The 22,890-nt window shown below is 46.2% G+C and overlaps 2 protein-coding genes across 7 annotated transcripts in view; one reads left to right on the top strand and one right to left on the bottom strand.

Annotated features, from left to right (window-relative positions):
- The window catches only part of DUSP3 (dual specificity phosphatase 3), a 34,402-nt gene extending 25,298 nt beyond the window's left edge, over window positions 1-9,104 (top strand). For 3 of the 6 annotated variants that reach the window (XM_085852054.1, XM_085852059.1, XM_085852055.1), the window contains exons 2-3: window positions 2,039-2,265; window positions 8,528-9,104. In XM_085852054.1, the coding sequence (XP_085708180.1) occupies window positions 2,039-2,265; window positions 8,528-8,787 (487 nt within the window). In that variant the 3' untranslated portion in view covers window positions 8,788-9,104. The remainder of the gene's footprint in view (window positions 1-2,038; window positions 2,266-8,527) is intronic. The other 3 variants (XM_085852056.1, XM_085852058.1, XM_085852060.1) reach the window with 1 other exon arrangement.
- Window positions 1-22,890, bottom strand: part of LOC147014255 (SWI/SNF complex subunit SMARCC2-like) — a 134,321-nt gene that overhangs the window by 108,038 nt on the left and 3,393 nt on the right. The gene's annotated exons all lie outside the window — the stretch shown is intronic.

The following is a 22,890-nucleotide window of genomic DNA, read 5'->3' as shown; positions in this document are numbered from 1 at the left end:
TCTATTGTTTCTTCCTTCGATATGCTAACAAGCTTTTTGAGAAGGGGAATCTTCTGCTCCAAAGAGACGAACCCTGTATTCATCTCCTGCACGGAGAATTGAATGGTCTTCTGAAAGATATCTTCGTATGGTTTTTGAAACCATCGGTGTCATCGGTTGCTCTGGTAAATGTACCCTTCTCTGACAGAAATCATCAGAAGAATGATGAGGACCTCATGATTGGGAACGATGCCAAACTGTATATAAGGGAACAAAGGAGTCTCAAGAAATCCACCTTCACTCTGAGTGAGTCAGACATCCAAGGTTTCTTCAGTGCAGTTCGCTCATATTATGTGAAAGCCTGCAATTATATCTTCAAAACCTGGCCACTAGATGATGAATTAGCCAAGCATGCTCAGGTGCTGGATGTTAAGCTACACCAAGAAGTGGGGTTTGACTGTGTGGAGTTTTTCATCAAGAAATTCCCCTGTCTGTTCAGTGGCGGTGATAGTGACATAGACAGTCTTGAGAGTGAATTCGCTCACTACCAGGCAGAGACGCCTCCATAGCTACAATTGCTACTGAGACAGTGAGAGTGGATGAGCAGTGGCATCGGATTTCACAGCTCACAGATCCCTGCACTGGTGCCAAGAAGTATCCTAATTTGAGCAAAGTGATGAAGGGAATCTTGGTCATTCCTCATTCGAACGCATCATGTGAGCGGGCACTCAGTCTTGTACGGAAGAATCATACTGAATTTCGTCCCAATTTGAGTGTCAAAACCCTGGAAGCTCTCTTAATTGAAAAACTAGCTCATAACACCCCTTGCTACCAGAGAGAATACAGCAAAGACATAATCAGAAGGGCTAAAGAGCCACACAGCTGTCACTCAGCAAAGCTGCCATGGAAAAAGCAAGCAGCAGTAGTACCAGCCAGTAAGGTAAGAAAAATATTGCTTCTTTTGTGCTTTTTGTTAATCTTTGATTGTCCCCTAACTTACTAATATTAACATACATGTAACATTAAAAAGTGCACAATTTTCCCCTTTTTTTGTTCAAAAAGTGGGAATTCTTAACATGTTAAATGCTCCAAAATAGGGCTCAGAGGGCACTAGAGAGCGTCTAGAACCCCAGAGCTTCCAGGGCCCTAAGGCGGGCCCTGGACCCCACCGCAAGGGTCGAGCGCTCCGCGCTCGAGATGTGCGCTTCGCGCACATTATTTGGTGTCGGTTGAAACTCCTCCCTAATTCTGATTTCCAAAAGTTGGCATCTCTGACTTACCGAAATACCTCACCTAAGGGACCTGAATGGTGGTTTGCGAATTTGGTAACCACAACAATATATTTATGTCATTCTCTGACCTGAGCTGAACGCCGTGACACGTGACGTCACCGCCACAATGTACGTCCTGACTGTGGCTCCCCAAAAGAGCTATCTCACAGTGCTAATTGCCCCAGAAGAGCTATGTCACAAATGGAATTTCATATCCAGTTTCAAGTGCATGGAAAATGCAGTTACTGACCTGTTTCACCCTTGATAGGGCATCATCAGGACAACATAGCAAGCTACCATACACTTATGACTGAAAACTTTTCGGTTATAAGCCAGATAATGTGCAACTCCAAACTGTGAGTGGTGAAAGCGCCAGAACCGTGTCCCATATTGCCCTTGCTGCACGGTACTGGGAGCAATTTTGATCAATTCTCCCCTGAGAATCAAACCAATTGTATCTAAATATTTATATTCCGTATGCAGAATAGAAATCAATTTTCAAAGGGTCTTTCAAGGGACTATACCAAGTGTAATGAGGGGTACTGCACGACCTTAAACAAGGCAATGATGCTAATTGTCCCATAATTTCCATGTTGCACTCCTTAATTGTTTTTGTTTTAAAACTACTGTAAACCATAATCTTCTTGCTGTTTTAATTGCTGTTAAGTCAAAATAACCAGATCTTGATTTGGTGACCCAAGTTGCATAATGTAAATTCTAAAGTGAAGCATTTGTTGGTGTGCATTACCGAGTAGTAATTCTTATGTCCTCACGTTGTCACCATACAGTAGTATTGCACAGGATGTGTCTGGCCTCCAGCGCCTTGGTGTGACGCACATTCTGAACGCAGCAGAGGGACAGTCCTTCATGCATGTCGACACGGGGGCCACGTTTTACCAGGGCAGCGGAATCACGTACTTAGGCCTGCGTGCTAACGACCGTCCCCACTACAACTTGGCAAATCACTTTGAGGAGGCAGCCACTTTCATTGAAGAGGCCCTGGATCAAGAAAATGGTAATACAAGGTCACAATCTCTCTTCTACATTTATGATCATTTTCAAATCTTGCACAGTTAGTCACAGACGGATAGAAAACATGACACATGCAGATATTTCTCACCATATTAACTCCTTATCTGCTCTTCTATGTGTATATCGATGTCATACCACTCCTAAATGAGCATTCGGTCTTTAACATACGTAATTGGCCTGGAATATTTTCATGAAGCGACTCGGAATCGAGTTGGATTCAAGTCGCTTTCATGACTCGACTCGATTTGAGAGTTGGTAGACTTAAGACCCAACAAGGGCCCAATACTCAAATATTTAGGACTACATTTTGGGAACCTGTGACTTGATCAATTCATTGGAATTTTTTATTTTTTTATTTTTGCATTGATCTTAGGTTCAAGGAGAAGTTTGTGCATAAATTGTATGCAGTGCAAAGACATCAGTGTACTTGTACATAAACTGGAGAATGGAGCCGGTGAAATAGCAATTAGTAAACAGTGGATGTGTGATTGGTTGTTGAGAGACACCAAGTTTTTGATATTGACATATTTCCGACTCTGTTGGGCCTTGTCGTCAAGATGGAAGTTTCCTGGGGCCTTATTTATTGTCATGGCAAATGCTGGTCGAACTTGGACCTGGCCACGACATACTGAAATGGTATCATCGTATTTTTGGGAAACAGCTCAGAGATGATATCACAATGCAACGAATGGCTTACCATAAGAAACTTACCAAAAAGACACTCAACAAATAAGCGCACAATGCATGGTTGAAAGTGATGAATTTTGTTTTTTTATCACAATATTTGTCAAAGGTCAGCACTCACTCAAACAGTGAGAGTAAAGGATTTGCTTGTACGTGTAAAACGGATGCTGATGTAGCAAGATGACACAGAGCAGAATCACTTGATTTTTTTTTTTGATTTTTTTTTAAATTGAAGAAGAAGCAGAAGTAGGTAGACGATAGAAAGTTGGGCAGCGATCATAAATAAGCAACGATCATAAATACATGTCCATGTATGAAAATTTGTTGTGTAGCATTTACGTGAGGGGTTGGCGAGATTCACGGCGTCTCTAGAGAAAGAAATTGGGACTCTTTTAGACTAGAGATTAAGGATGCGGTTGGAGGGATGGGGTAACAGGGGATTGTTAACAGAAGAGAAAGGTTGAAGGTATTTTATACGAATGCCAGGACCTTGAATGGAAAAGCTGGAAGCTGGGATGGATGGCGAGGGGTATGACATAGTTGCTGTAAGTGAGATGTGGTTTCGTGAGAAATCCAACTGGAGGACATGAATTCAAGGCTACAAGATTTATAGGTGTGGTAGGAAAGCGAAATGGGGAGGTGTGGCAATCTGGGTGAAAGAGAGTGTTGTATTGAAAGACATGACATTAAGGAGCGAATTAATGGAGAGGATTCGGTGTGGATTGAGATTAGAGATTGGATGAACAGTAAGATGTGTTTATAGAGCTCCTGGTGTGAGGGAAGAGCAGGCGAGAAGGGTACATGAAGAATTTAGAAAGGCGTGCAATAAGGAAAGAGTATTGATTATGAATGATGTTTTTTAAAATTATTTTCCAGGGATAGATTGGTTCCAGGAACAGGGGAAAGGCAGAGCAGATGAGGGATTTCTAGATGTAGTCCAGGGTTTATTTTTAACCCAGTTGGTAGATAAGCCCATGGGGGTGGGGTGGGGGGAGGTTGGGGTGGGGGTGGGGGGAGGAAGGGATAAAGGGATAGTGTTTGACCTCTTTTTAAGTTATGATCCCAATATGGTGGAGTAGTGTAGTAGGTAGTAGAAAAATCGTGCAAATTATGATACAAGCATCAAATTTGACATTTCTGTTCTGCAGGGCTTTCTGATCAAATCTGCCCGATTGGCCATTTGAAAATCCAAATTTTGAAAAATTTGAAGAAAAAAAAACTTCAAAAAAATTTGAAGTCACAGCTGGCTGAAATTCTTGAAGCGCAAGTGAACATCCCAGACAGAGAACCAAGGGGAGATGCAGTCATCATTGATGGCTCAGCACTTATCAATGCCCTACCTCCACATACTTCAAAGATATTTGATGACTATGCTAAAGAAGACATCATCCCAAAGGTGGAATCCTATGGTGCCAGGTACGAGAGGGTGGACGTAGTGTTTTATGTGTACAAGAAGTCAAGTCTGAAGTCCGAGGCAAGATCGAAAAGGGGGCAAGGAATCAGAAGAAGAGTGACAGGAACCAGTAAGACCCCAAGTAACTGGAGAAGCTTTCTTCGAGATGACAGCAACAAAAATGAGCTGTTTCACTTCCTTGCGGAAAAGATGTGTGAAGCACAGACGACAAGCACAGTCATTGTCACAAAAGGAGAAGATGCCATTAGAAACACAAGGAAGTCACTGGATTCTGTGTCTCCATGTTGTCATGAAGAAGCTGACACTCGAATATTTGTACACGCCAGGGATGCAACGACGGATGGTAGCAAGTCCATTATCATTAAGGCTAATGACACGGACGTACTAGTCATAACAATATCTGTACTGCCATCCTTACAGGAACTTGGTCTTGAGAACATGTAGATTGCCTTTGGCCAAGGAGCCAAGGCACGATGGATTCCAGTCCATGAGGTAGTTTCTGCAATAGGGCCTGAGAAAGCTCGAGGGATCCCATACTTCCATACGTTCACTGGATGTGACATCGTGTCTGCCTTCCACGGTCAAGGGAAGAAAACTGCATGGCAGACTTGGAACGTCTTTGATGATGTTTCTGAAACATTCACCAATCTCAGCCAGCATCCAACATTGATTTGTGATCCTGACTTTTTTGAAGTTTTTTTTTTTTTCAAATTTTTCGAAATTTGGATTTTCAAATGGCCAATCAGGCAGATTTGATTAGAATCCCCTGGAGAACAAATGTGCCAAATTTGATGCTTGTATCATCATTTGTACGATTCCTCTCAAAAATTGCTGTTATCTGCCCCACTAGAGGTGGGAGTGTGATGAAACCAAGTTTGAATGTAAAACATATATTCATGCTCCATCCATGTTTGGTGTCATCTCCGCTGCAAAGGGGGGGGGGGGGGGAGACTGGCGTTACCCTGTCTGACGGGAAATGTGCATGTATCTGGAAAGGCATGGTTTGTACCGTCGCATTTGGAGTTTTTAAATTAAAGAAAAAGTGATTTAAACCTCAAAGTGTTCGTCAGCTGCCTGGAACATTCTTTATTCTAAGAATCTGGACATGTAGGCTGTTCCAGCATCTGGGGTCCAGCAAACTCATCATAGTAAGCACAACTCTACTGGGTTTTTTTTCCCATACTTTCTTGAAGCTAATATAAGTGCTAGCTCACACAACATGTAACAAAGGGAGCAGGAGACAAGAGGGGTGAGAGAGGGAAGCAGAAAACAGTGGAGAACAGAGACATTAGGAGATCTGTGCAAGGGAGAGGGATGGGGTGGAGTGCACATGGTAAACAAGATGGACACTTGAGGGACTTTCAGGAAGGAAAGCAGGGAATTTGAAGGAGGTGGGTTTGGGGTGGATTAACAGGAGTAGAAAAGATTGTGGTTTTGGATGGGGGAAGATGAGAGACTTGTGGTGAACAGCTGTTTTCAAGACCTGGCGAGAAGAGTGGGATGGAAGAGAGTGTGGGAGTTTGTTCCAGAGGTGTGCAAGAAGAGGAATGAAAGAGTGAAGGTGAGCAGTTACTCTTGATTTTGGCAGTTTCACCAGAAGGGGGTTGCTGGCGAACCTTGAGCACCCTGTAGAAGTATTCAGGGGACAGAGCACAGACAGAGCAGGAGGTGCAAGGCCGGAGAGGTCAAAATCTGCTGTAACAGATCGAATCCCTGCAATTGCTTTGAAGATGTGTTCACCTGAACTGTCTTCTGTTCTCTCAAAATTGTATTGCTTGTGTCTTGTCAAAGTCTGTGTTTCCACCTCGCTGGAAGCAGGCTTCTGTAATCCCCGTCTTTAATGGCTCCGGTGAGAAATATGATCCTTCCAACTATCGGCCTATGAGCCTTCTACCCATCAAAAGCAAAGTGTTTGAATCCTTGATCAAAAGGCAATTCATGTCTCATCTAGAAAACCACAACCTCCTTACTGATGTCTAGTTTGGCTTTCAATGTTCTCGGTTCTATCCCTAATCACTGAACATGTGAGTAGGGCTTTGGATTATCGTGGAGAAGCCAGGGTTGTTGATCTCGACATCTTGAAGGGTTTTGACAAAGTGTGGCACAAGGGCCTCATCCATTGGCTGAAATTATATTGCATCTCTGGAAAATTGCTTGATACAATTACTGACTTCCTCGCAAATCTTCAAATCTCTGTGGTACATGAGGGTCAGCCATCCCCTGTCCATAATACGAATGCTGGTGTTCTTCAGGGGGTCTGTGTTTGGTCCAATTCTGTTGTTGTTATGTATTTATGATCTTCCAGGGAGAGAGGGGTGAGAGGGGTGGAGTGAGGAGGGAGAGGTTTAGGGGGGGAGTGGGAGTGAGGATGAGTGGGGGATCTAGGAGGGGGTGAGGAAGGGGAGGAGCCAGGAAGTGGGGAAGAGCGAGGAAGGAGGGTGTGAGGAGAGCGACGCCTCACCAAACATCACTATACACTCCGGGAAGGGGCTGGGCGGAGTTGGGAGCGAGGAGGATGGGGGAGAGAGGAGGGGGGAATGGAAAGGGGATGGGGTTTGGGAAAACGTAAGCATGATGGGAGGGGTTCTCAAATTGTGTTTGGCGGTGCTATTTGTGAAGGGGTGGGGGGTAGTACAGGTTTGAACGAAATGGGGTACATTAAAACAACACATTAATACAGCATGTGGAGACTGCCAGGAGATGCCATTGGGGGTAGAGAAGAGAAGGGGTTTGGGAGGACGTAAGTGTGAGGGGATTGGGAGGAAAGGCAGAGTGATGGGAAGGGAAGGCAGCACGAGGGGGGGGGGAGAAGGCAGTGTGAGGGGGTGGGGTTAGTACAGGTTTGAACAAAATGGGGTACATTAAAACAGCACATTAATACAGCATGTGGAGACTGCCAGGAGATGCCATGGGGGGGGGGTGGGGTAGAGAAGAGAAGGGGTTTGGGAGGACGTAAGTGTGGGAAGAAAGGCAGAGTGATGGGAAGGGAAGTTGTACGAGGTTGAAGAGAAGGCAGTGTGATCGGAAGGGAAGGCAGCATGAGGGGGAGAGAAGGCAGCGCGAGGGGGGTGGGAAGCAGCATGAGGGGACGGGAGGCAGTGCAAGGGAAGTGGGAGGCCGCGCGAGGGGAGGGAGAGGCCGCGCGAGGGGAGGGAGAGGCCTCGCGAGGGGAGGGAGAGGCCACGCGAGGGGAGGGAGAGGCCGCGCGAGGGGGGGGAGAGGCGGCGGGAGGGGAGGGAGAGGCCGCGCGAGGGGAGGGAGAGGGCGCGCGAGGGGAGGGAGAGGCCGCGCGAGGGGAGGGAGAGGCCGCGCGAGGGGAGGGAGAGGATGCGCGAGTGGAGGGAGAGGCCGCGCGAGGGGAGGGAGAGGCCGCGCGAGGGGAGGGAGAGGCCGCGCGAGGGGAGGGAGAGGCCGCGCGAGGGGAGGGAGAGGCCGCGCAAGGGGAGGGAGAGGCCGCGCGAGGGGAGGGAGAGGCCGCGCGAGGGGAGGGAGAGGCCGCGCGAGGGGAGGGAAAGGCAGCATGAGGGAAAAGGAGGGGAGGGAGAGGCAGCAGCGAGAGGAGAAAGGATGGGCACCCAAACAGCAACATTTTCTTTATAACAGCCGAGTTCTAAATAAAACCAGGCGGGAGCATTTAAAACCCATGCTAGCTACCTGGCAAATTCAAAACTAAACAATCACTCCTTAACAGTTCCCTTAACAGATGGGGATAGGTGGACAAGCAGGTGGAGTGAGGGATAGGGGTGGGAGAGAGAGGGGTAGGAGAGAGAGAGAGAGAGAGAGAGAGAGAGAGAGAGAGAGAGAGAGAGAGAGAGAGAGAGAGAGAGAGAGAGAGAGAGAGAGAGAGAGAGAGAGAGAGAGAGAGAGAGAGAGAGAGAGAGAGAGAGAGACTGACTGACTGACTGACTGACTGACTGACTGACTGACTCACACACAATCTCGTGTGCAGCCTTGTTGCTGCTGGTTGCATCAATGATTGTGGACATGGCTATGCCATTGATGCAGTGCCCCTATTACCAGTACACTGGTATTCATTTCGCCAACCTCGGAAGGATGACCTCGGCTGAGTCGGGGACTAATATACCTGGCCTTTAATGCATATTCCTTCTCTCATTTACTACTTGTATTGTTGTTCACTATAACACAGGACAGGTGCTGGTCCACTGCCGAGAAGGCTACAGCCGCTCACCGACACTAGTAATGGCCTATCTGATGCTGCGACACGGAATGCGAGCATGCGAAGCCGTCTCTGTCGTGCGAGCTCGCCGTGCCGTTGGCCCCAATGATGGCTTCCTCAAGCAGCTCGTCACCCTGGACCGCTTGCTCAGGAACCAAGTAAGAGATCCGGAAGGGTCTGGGAAGGGTGTGACCCATGATGTGCCTTCAACAGACACTGCGGTACAGTGAGACACTAACTGTACAAACAAAGCCTCTGCAATGTCGACTTTACTGTCTACGATTCATTCTAGTTTGCTTCTTACCTTTATGTTATTTTATTTTGATTCTGTTCTCGAATATCTTGGCTTTGTTTCTTCATTTTTTTTTTTATCATTGGAAGTTTTCATCCTGCACTATTTAGTTTTCATCCTGCACTAATTATAGTTTGTCATCAAATCTCAACATTTCATGGAGGACCCTTGAAAGGAAATTAAACACCGAGGCCCATCTTCATCTATAACTTGATTGTAATGTGTTGTGAATTAAAATTTCACTGTCACTCTTCATCTTCTTTCCTTTTTATGCCTCTGCTAACGAAGTCGCCGGAGCTGGAGGCATTATGTTTTTGGGTTATCCGTCCGTCCGTCCGTCCGTCCATGCTAACTTTCTCTGTTTTCTCTGCAACCGCTTATCCGATTGACACAAAATTTTCACCGTCGGTGTGACTACTCATGTGGAATGTTTTAATGATAATTATGACATCATAGGCCACGTGATGTGGCAGCAATGTTGGAAAGACAGAAAAACTTTGGACCTCAGTATCTCTGAAACCGTTCCATGGGAAATATTGAAACTTGGCCGTGGAAGTACTCCGCATGGGAATTAAGTGTGATTCTTTTGATGATGTCATCGGTGGCTTCGTTATTGCTTCAGTCACATTTGGCTCGGTGGCCGCAGGGTCTAAAAAATCTACGGCTACTAGCAACTGTAGGGCGGCCGCAGTATTTCCACGGTCACACAATGTAGCAGTCACATATGTTTTTATTTTTCGGGTAGCCACACGGCGTATTTAGAAATTGTGGAGACCGAAAATGTGGGGGTGCCGTACGGTCTTTGATTTGATGTCGCACGGTGACCTTAGGGCGTCCCTGCGGCTGCCATAGAATTTTCAAGGCAGACACAAGGTGCCCGCAAGGCGACCACAGGGGGACCACAGGGGGGCCCTAAGGCGAATGTAATTTTTTTTTTTTGTAATTTTTTGGGGGTTGGCAAAATTCATTTTTCATTGATAAGAGCCTACAGCAGCCGCACGAATAATGCAAGCCCACCATATGCCCTACGTACGGTCGAAGTGGAACATCTACGGCATGGCTACGGCTTGTCGAATTGCTATGGCCAACCTAGAAATGAAAAAAGTTATAACTCCGCGCTTTAATTCCACGGAGACCCCTACGGCCTGTAAAAGATAGCCATACGGCGTAGGGCCACCCTGAGGCCACCTCAGAAACTCTGCGGCCGCCGCACGTTTCTGTCAATTTGGGGGGGGGGGGTACGGCTGCCGTATCCTAGCCGTAGAGCAAATGTGACTCATGACTATAACGTCATAATTGCATACGTCGAGCGCTTTCTCTTATCAGAATGAAAACTTTTGTGGGTCATCCAGGGCTAAATTGTATCGGAGGGGAAAAACATTGATGTGATTGGTGATGTGGTTTGGCAGCTATATTGTTTTTAACATAAAAACCTTCAAAAATCTTCTTCTCTGAAACAACTGAACAGATAGAGGCAAAACTTTACAGGTATGATCACCTATACATGAGGAACAAAAAGTTCTCCACCTATGACATCATAGGTCACATGGTTTGGCAGGTATGATTTTTTGAAGAATATACCTTTAGAAAATCCTCTTTTCCAGAACAGCTTGACAGATCGAGGGGAAACTTCACCCACATGTTCCCCAATCCTTGGGGATACTAGGGTGTTCACAAATAATTAATGTCACATGGTCTGGCAGCCATATTGGATTGAATGAAAATAATTTTTTTTTAATCTTTCTCTTGAACTGCATCATCAATCGATGCGAAACGTCACCATTATGATCTAGTAGTCATGGGGGATATATGTTTTAAATTTCAACCTGATCAGACGCATAGCATGGTCTGGCAGCCATAATTATTTAATATTTTGAATCTGGGTTCAAGGATTGAAATTAAACTTGGTACAAGTATGATAATCATGTAATAATATGGATGGAGGCACATATGGCGAAATCATGACGTCAGAGTGCCCTTCCAGTTTGAACTTGTTTTAATTACATACCCCTGAAAATACCACTGTGGCTGGTACAGTAAGTGATGCAATTCATATGGCTGAACTTGTCCATGCTTGAAAGCATTTTGGCTGTCCAGAAGATTGGCAATGGTATAAGTGTTTGTCACTTTTTAATATGGCCAAAGTTTAGTCAATTCTGCTTCGTTTTTATCTTGTACAAGTGAAATAATTTGACTTCTCAAATTTGTATGATGGTGTATTATTTCAGATTATTGATGTCGATGATAAATCTTTCTTTTTTTTTAGTTTCTCACACAATATCAATGTCATATCGCTTATGCATGATCAATGATGAGAGGGTGTATATATTGTACATGTAGCGGTGGGAAATTGGATATGGTTCTCAGGAATAGAAAAGATCGAAATATCACAGGTAAAAGACCATTTGGCCCATCATGCCAGTGCCATATCTGTACCCTGATGTGTTCTTTCTCTTGCCTTTCGCCGTATCGCTGTCTTTCTCCCTTTCTCGATAAATATATACAAATTGGGTCATCCCTTATTGGTTATTTCACGTTTTAACATCAATTTGACTAAGAATTGAAAGTATTTTTATATTGACACTCCGCATGAAAATAACGCAATGCAGCAAATCTCAGGGAAATTGTGCCAGGTGATTGTAAATGTACAAGGTTTATATATATATATATATATATATATATATATATATATATATATATATATATATATATATATATATATATATATTATCCCTGCGTCGTAAGAGGCGACCAGGGTTGCGTCAGGAAGGGCATCCGGCGTAAAACATGTGCCAAATCACTATGCGGATCATACGGATCATCCGCTGTGGCGACCCCTAACGGGAGCAGCCGAAAAAAGAAGAAGAAGAAATATATCACAGCCATGGAACCAGTATGGCAACCCTGTTCGAGTTCTACGGGTCGTGTCAAAACGATCGCAACCGCCAGCTAAGTCCACAGTCCAAGCAAGTTCCCAGACTTGTTTGTCACATTACAACACTCATTGGAATCGTATATTTAACCGAGTGATGCGCCAATAAGTGCTCGCCTCCTTCCGAATCTGATCGAGCAACCGCAGATCGCGAGCCGCTCTGAGCCGGATTGAGCCAGCTCATCTAATGGTACCGAAATCACCAAATGAGATCACCATAATGAGCAGAATCTAATCCGTGTGTGCATTAAAAAGACATGTAAACAGAACATAACAACAGGTCTATTTATTACCTTCAGAAACTTTGTTGCGAAGGTTATGTTTTGATCGCTGTGTATTTATTTATTCATTTGTGAATATGAGTGTTTGTTTGTTTGTTTGCTATTCGCATAACTCCAAAAGTATTGAACTGAATCGCAGCAAATTTGGTGGGATGATTGGTTATTATCCGAGGACCATTTGATTAGATTTTGGGAGTGATCGGGTCAAAGGTCAAGGTCATGAAAAGGTCAAAATCGTCTTTTTACCATAGCGCGGTCAATTTGTATCCAATTTGCATGCAACTAATGCCAAAATGTTCAGAATTCAATGCCCCGTCTTGTGATATGTGACATAACACAATGACGTAATAACCCTTATGAGCGGTTGGGAGTCAAAGGTCAGGGGGGGTCATGACATTGCAAAATGTGTGGTTTTAGTCATAACACGGTCAATTATTATCCGATTTGCATGGAACCAACACCAAAATGTTGACTGTTCTGTTCCCCACACTCTAATACCAATTACAAAGTTAAGAGTACAAAGGTCAAGGTCATGGAAAGGTCAAAATCGTCATTTTGCCATAGTGCAGTCGATTTTTATCCAATTTGCATGCAACCAATGCCAAAATGTTGTGAATTCAATGCCAAATCTTGTGTTGTGTAATATTTGATTTCTTATAATGTGACCAGTTGTCATCGGATTGACTTGCCACCGACACCCAAAAAGGTCAGGGAGTTCATACAGAAATTGTACAATGTGTGAATCAGTGTCAAACAGCAGGAAATTTAATGTTTTTAAGCCATCATAACACATATGAGATGGCAGATGTGGTATGGGATTAAATACCCTCACAATCAACGGTTTCTGGGGGGGGGGGGGGGTAAAATGTAGCGTTGGCGAAGGTATGAGCTCTACTGAGTGCCCGTTCTAGTTTAACAATGAAATGGTGGAGGAGAAGGATTACATGAAGCAATAACAACCAGTATGCAATAAACAAATAAAAATGAATCGGCAAATATAGCTGTTTATCCCTTACCACCCTCGAACAACCCAAATGCCCAGATTTCTTAACAGATCTTATCTTATGGCCCGTTTACTCTATTGACAAGAAGAGAGTACAGGGAATACAAATAACAAGGCCGACAGGTCCATTGCAAACCCAGAGGAAAGCTATGCAGGAGTCTGGAAGCAGAGTTATCGGGAGGTCCCTGGTATTGTGGCTCCCTCAAAGTCCTCTTTGTTCTGGGGATTGAATGTTTACAGCTCCAGCACACTCAGCTGTGCATATTCAAAGACTTTTCTTGCCGCTCTCAAGCGCTCTCCTCCAGTGTTATTCTGTTATTCTCTGTCTCTCCTGACGATCTGGCCTGATGCCGTGCTGCATGAGTGACTTCCCATGGTGAGGCAATTGCTGACTTCCTCAATGCTGTTTCCCCCAACAATCAGCTCCTGTGGTGAAGCTAAATGGCTGGCTATCTCGATGCAGATTTGCCATGCCTGCACATTCTCTTGACTTGAGCTGCAAAGCTCTCACGTGCACTTTTTAAAGACATGTAAACAGAAGATAAGAACATTAAAAACACACAGCCATAGATTTAAATTGGGGAGGACAAAACCGTTGGCAGGGGAAAACAAACATCTCACGACATATGCAACGCATATCTATTGCACAAATAGTACGTCATACTTATCTAAACAAATGCTAAGAAATAACTCTCGTTCTACTTCTTATTCTACTTCTTTAATGGCCACCATTATCCCACCTTTCTTGTGGAGTCAGCCGGGGGGTGGGGGGGGGGGAGCTTGGTCCGAGAATTCGCAAACCAGCTGGCGAGGCCTGATATTCGACTAGTTAGGGCAGGAATTTGGAATTTGGCCATGGTGCCAGCGATTGTTCACCTACTCTTTGCGAAGGCAACTATCGTTCGACTAAACAGTTTCAATAACCCCCTAAAGATGATTCCCACAACACTACCCCCACCTTCCTCCTTCAGCCTCTCCTGAGGTTGCATTCAGAAGGGGGAGTAGAATTGGGGTCTGACCATACGGTACAACCCCTCCCCTATTCTAAACCCACGTGCACAACATTTCAAAAACAGCTCATTCTTATGCTACTGCATTGCGTCACGAATCTACTCACTCATCCACTATGCACATACTTATATCTCCATATCCGGATGTAATTTAAACGTGTGGTTAGAAAAAAAGGGGGGATTCAGCAGGAGGGCCTCTTCTTCCACTTCATTTAAAGGGTGGTTGAACTTTATAAGGTCTCTATGACCCCTCCTACCCAGGATAAGACCCCTTCCCCAACATGTCAAAGTACTTGAAATGATCTGGAGGGCACAGAAAATAATTGCAGAATTAAGTGTCTTTCTTGGCCTGGAGAGCCCACAAAACGACTTCTTGGCCTGGAGAGCCCACAAAACGACTTCTTGGCATGGAGAGCCCACAAAACGACTTCTTGGCCTGGAGGGCCCACAAAACGACTTCTTGGCCTGGAGGGCCCACAAAACGACTTCTTGGCCTGGAGAGCCCACAAAACGACTTCTTGGCATGGAGAGCCCACAAAATGTCTTCTTGGCCTGGAGGGCCCACAAAACGACTTCTTGGCATGGAGAGCCCACAAAATGTCTTCTTGGCCTGGAGGGCCCACAAAACGACTTCTTGGCCTGGAGGGCCCACAAAATGTCTTCTGGCCTGGAGGGCCCACAAAACGACTTCTTGGCCTGGAGGGCCCACAAAACGACTTCTTGGCATGGAGAGCCCACAAAATGTCTTCTTGGCCTGGAGGGCCCACAAAACGACTTCTTGGCCTGGAGGGCCCACAAAATGTCTTCTGGCCTGGAGGGCCCACAAAACGACTTCTTGGCCTGGAGGGCCCACAAAACGACTTCTTGGCCTGGAGGGCCCACAAAACGACTTCTTGGCCTGGAGGGCCCACAAAATGTCTTCTGGCCTGGAGGGCCCACAAAACGACTTCTTGGCCTGGAGAGTCCACAAAATGTCTTCTTGACCCATGTGACCCACAAACAAGTGACAACGTAGCAGGTGGCATGGCAAGATTGGCAGGCAAGGTGGCAAGGCTGACTGGCAAAGGATGTGCAGGTGAATGGTATAAGCCAATAGGAGCGTGTGGTGGTCTTTGAGATTCCAAGCGGTCTTTGAGATTTTGCATTGGCAAAATTGAGTGATGACAAAAAACACGTTTTTTTCCAAACCGCCTTTTGACCTTGACCTTTAACCAGGAGAGGTATAATCAGCAGAGGTCTGCAGGCCTGATGTCTTTGGTCCACCAGAAAACCAAGATGGCAGCCATATTATTTTGTGCCATGGTGGGTGAAGTCAAGTGACAAATGTGCATGGGGTCTGACAGCTGTCCGACCAATGGGTGCACATTTCAAAAGTCGACCCCCCCCCCAAAAAAGAACTGCAACAACAACCATGCGGAGCTCTTGTGGACCTGCAACACGTCACAGTTAAAAACCCAACATGGCTGATACCACCCCTAAAAATTCCAGAAAACCGACATGATCATTGCCTCATCTGTGTAACTTCATCACCAGTACGATTGTTTCAGCACACAAAGGATAATGGCCGTACAACTCGCTTCAGACTCATCACAAAGTGAATTTAATAAATAATTTTCTGATGAAAAATCCTTAAGATTATGATGATAGTTAACATCATGATGTAGAAGGTGCTGTCAGACTGTACACTTTTGAACTTGAGGTGGAAATAAGGAGATGACATCATGCATGAAATACCTGGCGTTCACGACAATTGGGATGACGTCGAAGAAAGACTCGGCATTAACAACTGAGTAAGTGGTAAATCGTAGAGCGAGAACATGGTAAGTGTGGAGTTTAGTGGCATTTTGATGTAACACTTCTCTGTAATTTGTGTGGTAACTGGAAGGCACTCGGTCGAACGCATACCTCCGCCAGACTGAACAGGTTACGCTTTGTGTCCCACTGATGGTCCAGATCTGCATCTGGACGTTAACCAAAATCAAAATGACTTGTTTGTGTCACCTAACCAACTCATCCACCTCGTTTGTCATAATCCATCCATAACTTTTTGAGATATCATGCTATCTTTCGTTTTGGCCCCATCTCTCAAATGATGAGGAATTACACATATTCAATACATTAACGATAAAAGCAAATCGCTTTATATTTAAATTCCATCATTGCTTTTTCTACAGAAACTTAATCTCATTTGCAAACGAAAGCAATTGAACATATTTAGAAATGATTTCATCTCTCCCAGTGATTAGTCTGATGACGTCATTATAGGGATTCCGACTGCTGCCTGGTCTTAGTGATGGTGCACTGTAACCCTTTACTTTTTCAAGAAGCCTTACCAAACAATAAAGTAAGCATTCACTTACAGCAAAGCCATTACGAAGCAAATACTTACAGGCAATGCAGTGTCACACAAGAACATTCTTACCCCTTATACAACCGGCCTTAAACAAAATACAGACAGGCGCCACATTCATCCGGGGAACTTGGATAGAAAGGGGATAGAAAGAAAGACAGAAGTCGGGGTGTATTGGCGGCCCCTTCATTACCTGCACGTGAGCAACCTTGGCCCCTATGGGTCCCAATGACATGTGGAGGTGGTGGGAGGTGCGCTGTCATGCAGTGTCGTGTACTGCTTAGCTCTGAAAAGAGCTGTTGGGGGTCTTGTGCTGTTATGTTGATGCTGCACAACAGACGAGTCATGTGGTGTACGCAATGGAAGATGCAAGGTTATATGGTGCGTATGCAACAGACATGTGAGAAATCAGTTCTACCAGCTTGGTTAGCGCCCGTTCCACCTGGCAGTTTGGAGAGTGCCATATGTCACGCCTTCTGCGTCACCAGGACGTGAGGAAGACCCATGCCACCTGACGAGTTGAGCGCCTCCCTTCGCACTGCTGCTCTCCATCAGATGAGCCCGTTCTGCCTGGCGGGTTTCGTGAGCGTTCTCGCATTCCGCTGGATAGCGTGTGGAAGGGCTCGCCTCGTGCCATTGCGGTTCGCTGGATAGCGCCTCTGTAGTGTCTGGAAATGTGCTGCTTGGCGCCTTGCAAACCACCTCGTGTGCTCATTCCCAAACTGGGAGCAAACTCCCTCACGATCGGACTCGCTCTGACCCAAACGTGGACGGCTTCAGATCTTCACGTGAACTCTGGTGTGCAAACTCCCCCACAACCACTCCGTGCGGGGTTTTATAGTCGCCTGCATGGTGTCGCCCATGACGTCCTCTTTTAGCAACTGACCTGATTGGTGGAGACGTGCTGTGATTCAGCGGCTGTGATTCGTTACTGGAATGCGGGGTGTTTCAGGCAGAACTTCATTTGATTCGATTCTGTAACGGCAAAGGACCACGACCATTACAGTGCTGGAATAGTGATTATCTGGCCGAAATACTGGTGAGGTGACGCGGTTTGATGATGTGTGTTTGAGAATGAAGCGTGAAAATGGGGTTCGAGTCTGGGTGTCTGAGAATAAAGGTTTGAGAATGGCGGTTTGTGTAAGGGTGTCGGAAAATGAGGGTTTGGAAATATGGCTTGAATGAAAATGAACGTTTGGGAATGAGGAAGAGAAAAATGGGGAAGGTTCCACCTGTCATCACAACTTGTGTGCATTCCCACACTCTCTGCTGCACCAAACTTGTCCAATACAATCATTGTGATTGCCATTATTTTGAGATTATTCATCTTTCATGTTTGCCATGAAATTCTTTTTTTTCTTCTTCTTCGGAGAGTATATGTTCTCTTACAAATGCGGTAGTTATTGTAATGTATAAGTGCCTGCAATTCAGAAACAACTTCAGTGTTGTTGTTGTGCTTGTGGTTATCTCAACAGAACGAGAAAAATAAAGAAGACACGTATGGCACGATCAGGATGACCGACAAGCTGGAGTCTTGCTTATGTTACATGGTGTTAGAAGTGATCTGTAAATAACTCCGTTCAGTCGTGCCATCTGAATCTGGTATCTGAGACACATGAACTATGGCATCCGTTAACTTTGAGTAACCCACGATTGACTGGGATTCGGCTTCGTTATATCAGGAATTTGTTTGATTTCGAAATCACGTTGGATTTGTTTTTGATGGTCCATTGGCTGATCTGCCTGACAAACGCAAGGCACACTGGCTTGGAACATGGATCGGAGAACAAGGACGAGAGATATACAAGACCTTTGAATGGATTGAAGGTGAGAAGGATGATCCCAACAAAGTTCTGGATAAATTTGAATTGTATATTCGTTCCCGAAAAAAAACAAGCGCATCGCGAGGCATCGGCTGTTCAAGAGGAACCAAAGCTCCGAGGAATCGTTTGACAACTTTGTTAAGGACTTGCGACTCATTCTCTTGGACTGCGAGTATGTGCAATCTGAAGATGTGCTCGTGGATGCGATTATCCAAGGAGTGTATGAGGAGAAGGTCCAGGAGTGCCTGTGATATAGAGGTGAGGAACTTACGCTGGTCAAAGCTCTTCAAGTGGGTCATCAATATGAGCTTTCGAGGACTCAGGTTCGCATTGTCCGTGATGAGGACACGAGTGTAGCTGCTGTACACTACAAACAAGCGAGGCCGAAACCACAATCAAACCCAACACCACAACTGCCGTCATGCAGGAGATCAACCCTGAATAGACCCCACCATAAGGACAGCTGCCACCACTGTGGTAAGGATCCTAACCATGCACGGAATCATGGCGAATGCCCAGCAATTGGATCCACCTGCTCTTACTGCGAGAAACCGAACCATTGGCTTGCAGCTTGCCATCGACGTGCCAGCATACATTCGGTTGAAACTCAGTTGGACGGTGCTTGTGCAGATACAACCAGTACATGGATGAAACCAATGGGGAAATTCTGTGGATCAGTGCACTGCAGACAACGGCTGCATCACGAGGTGATAAATGGAGGTCGTCTCTTTTGGCGTCAGGAAGGCAAATGACCTTCAGAGTTGATACCGGAGCTCGCTGCAACACAATGACACTATCTGATTATGAGCATCTCATGCACACTGCTGAACGCTGTCGATCAACAAAGGAATTGTGTACCTACTTGAATCGCAGGATAAAACCCATAGCAGCCGTGGACCTTCCTATTCAGTTCCGTAGCAAGACATTCACCACAACCTTTGAAGTTGTCGCAGTCTCTTCGAAAGGACCGTTTACAAAACCCCCCCATCCACTTTCTCAACAATCCACTGGAAGAAGTCTTTTCTTTCAAGCTTCTGGGTCTCACTATCTGCCATGACCTTTCCTGGGAAAGTCACATTTCCAACCTTGCCTCAAAAGCCAGTCGCCGACTGGGAATCCTCCGTCGTGCAAAGTCCTTCCTCGGTCCTCTTGAGCTCCTGACTACTTACAAAGCTTTTGTCCGTAGCCTGATGGAGTACTGCTCTCCCCTCTGGGCTGGTGCTCCTGCCTCCCACCTTTCTCGACTTCACGCTGTCGAAACCAGGGCTTTTAAGATCATTGGCATCTCCCGCAATGAAGCTGAGTCTTTGGGCCTCTCACTCAATCACCGCAGGTTGGTCGGTGGTCTTTCTGTCTTCTACCGACTCCTCTCCAGCCTTGCCCCCCTGCTCTCTCTGCGATTTGTCCCAACCACATTTCCACAGGGCGCTCAAGGTCCGCCAACAAGCCCCTTGTGGTAAAACTACCAAAATCACGAATCACTGCTCATCTTCACTCTTTCATTCCTCTTTTTTCCCGCCTTTGGAATAAACTTCCTCACTCTATTCTTTCCCATTCTTCCCTCCAGGCTTTCAAAACAGCTGTTCACCACCACCTCTTATCTTCCCCCATCCAAATCCTCGATCTTTTCTACCCCGATAATCCACCCATGACCACTTCCTTCAATTCTCCTGTTTTCCTTCCTGAAAGTCCCTGTAATGTCCATCTTCTCCTCGCCATGTTCCCCGTCCCATCCCCATCCCTCTCCCTTCCACAGTTCACCTGTGTCTGTTCCCCAATGTTTTGTCCCTTCCACTCCCACCCCTCTTGTCTCATGCCTCCTTGCTGTGAGTTGTGTGTTAGCTCTCATACGAGCCTCGACCAAGGTATACAAAAAAAAAAAAAAAAAAAAAAAAAAAAAAAAAAGTCTCCCAGGAAAACATAATATCCGGAGATACAGCTGAATAGACATGCTATCCATTGTTCATGCCTGCAAGAATTTTCATTGTTATATATTTGAGAAACCAGTCACCATATACAATGACCATAAGCCTCTGGAAATTATTCCCAAGAATCTGTCGCTGTCTGCTCCGATGAGACTGCAGAGCATGCTACTGCGATTGCAATGGTATGACCTCAACATTCGGTGCAGAAGAGGGGAGCATATACAACTTCCAGACACTCTTTCTCGAGCCGACCTGCAAGATACTCATTTGGAAGCATATTTCAATACTGGACTTTCTATTCCTCTGACAATAGGCATGCAGGTCTTCAAAAAGCTACTCATTCAGAACTCGGTCATTTACAGTCCATGATCGTCACTCACTCAAGGATCTTCCACTATTATATCAGAATGATGAAGTCAGAATGGAGCCTCCTATGGGTTCCAAAAGGTGGATACTAGCTGTGATTGTGAAGCAGCATTGTGAGCCACGTCCGGACGTTGTTCAGTCCTGAGAAACGGGTGACACTTCTTGCCGTAACCATCGACATTTACCAAAGAGCACCAGTGTAGCCAATGAGGGTGTTACTCTCGATCGGTCTTTCGTTGATACTGATAACACTACCAGTGAGGCCCATGATGGCTCAAGCTGTTCGACAGACATGAAGTCTAAATCTGGTGACACTGCACCTACTGTAGATCTGGGTGAGCCAGACTGAGCAGTCACCCCGTCAGTGTCTACAGCTCACCCAGTCACCCCGTCAGTGTCTACAGCTCACCCAGTCACCCCGTCAGTGTCGACAGCTCGCCCAGTCACCCCGTCAGTGTCTACAGCTCACCCAGTTACCCCGTCAGTGTCTACAGCTCACCCAGTCACCCCGTCAGTGTCTCCAGCTCGCCCAGTCACCCCGTCAGTGTCTACAGCTCACCCAGTCACCCCGTCAGTGTCTACAGCTCGCCCAGTCACCCCGTCAGTGTCTACAGCTCACCCAGTCACCCCGTCAGTGTCTACAGCTCGCCCAGTCACCCCGTCAGTGTCTACAGCTCGCCCAGTTACCCCGTCATCGTCTACAGCTCACCCAGTTACCCCGTCAGTGTCTACAACTCGCCCAGTCACCCCGTCAGTGTCTACAACTCGCCCAGTCACCCCGTCAGTGTCTACAGCTCGCCCAGTCACCCCGTCAGTGTCTACAGCTCGCCCAGTCACCCCGTCAGTGTCTACAACTCGCCCAGTCACCCCGTCAGTGTCTACAGCTCGCCCAGTCACCCCGTCAGTGTCTACAGCTCGCCCAGTCACCCCGTCAGTGTCTACAGCTCGCCCAGTTACCCCGTCATCGTCTACAGCTCGCCCAGTTACCCCGTCATCGTCTACAGCTCACCCAGTTACCCCGTCAGTGTCTACAGCTCGCCCAGTTACCCCGTCAGTGTCTACAGCTCGCCCAGTTACCCCGTCAGTGTTTACAGCTCGCCCAGTTACCCCGTCAGTGTCTACAGCTCACCCAGTCACCCCGTTAGTGTCTACAGCTCGCCCAGTTACCCCGTCAGTGTCTACAGCTCGCCCAGTTACCCCGTCAGTGTCTACAGCTCGCCCAGTTACCCCGTCAGTGTTTACAGCTCACCCAGTTACCCCGTCAGTGTCTACAGCTCGCCCAGTTACCCCGTCATCGTCTACAGCTCACCCAGTTACCCCGTCAGTGTCTACAGCTCGCCCAGTTACCCCATCAGTGTCTACAGCTCGCCCAGTTACCCCATCAGTGTCTACAGCTCGCCCAGTTACCCCATGCGTTACTCGTACTCGAAGTGGTCGTATCAGTCATCGTCCAAACAGACTTGACTTGTGATGAACTGTAAATGTTACCCTCGTTAAGTTTGGATGTTTCCTCGCACTGAATTGGATTTGATTTGTTGTAAGTTAATGTCGATTGAGGTGTTTGATCTGTTGTTTCGTTTTGGGACTGAGTTGGACTTTGCAAGCGATCGATGCTTCCATTGATTTCATGATCTCTGATTCTTGTGATGGATTAAAGGATGTGACGCGCGATCACGTGTCGCGCAGTCAGATCAAACCGTGATGCCGCGCGGTCGGTGGGATCGTCCCTGGGGCATTGTCATTCACGGCGGTGGTTCACTTGGTGCTCGTTGAATGGTGGGAATTGAGAGTATACCGGACTCCGTGATTATGCTGGCTAATTATGTGTCTGTAGAATCGGCTTCAATCACGTGAAATAAAGCCTTACACTCCGAAGGTTTTTTTCCTCGCACTCACTACAATTCTATTTCTCTTACTGCATTGGTTTGAGTTCCGTACTATTTACTCATGTTACAATCACTTGTTCACTGCTCTCGTCCATCTTGAAGGGGACCACGTTGTGACGAACTCCATCGAGCAGGAAGCGGAAACTGCGTCAATTGACGCGAAGCCAATTCACTTACGTCACAAATAATCTGAACCGATAAACTACAACAACAATGTAATTAATAAACTACAACAGCAATGTAATTACTCGTCGGAGTAATACGTCACAGATATAATGTCTGTTTGAAGCGCCTGCAATTCAGAAGCAACTTTAGTTTTGTTGTTGTTGGTTATCTCAGCGCAACTGGAAAATAAAAAAGCACTTCCGGTGTGGGCCAGATGGCCGACAAACTGGAGTCTTCCTTATGTTACAGTTATTAAGGGGTCGTGCACAAAATACGTCACTTTTTGGCACCCAATGCCAT

Source organism: Eptatretus burgeri, chromosome 13 (genome assembly GCF_056783735.1).
Source record: "Eptatretus burgeri isolate ZD-2024b chromosome 13, Ebu_testis_v1, whole genome shotgun sequence".
Lineage (NCBI taxonomy): Eukaryota > Metazoa > Chordata > Myxini > Myxiniformes > Myxinidae > Eptatretus > Eptatretus burgeri.
This window is presented reverse-complemented; position numbering and strand designations above follow the sequence as displayed.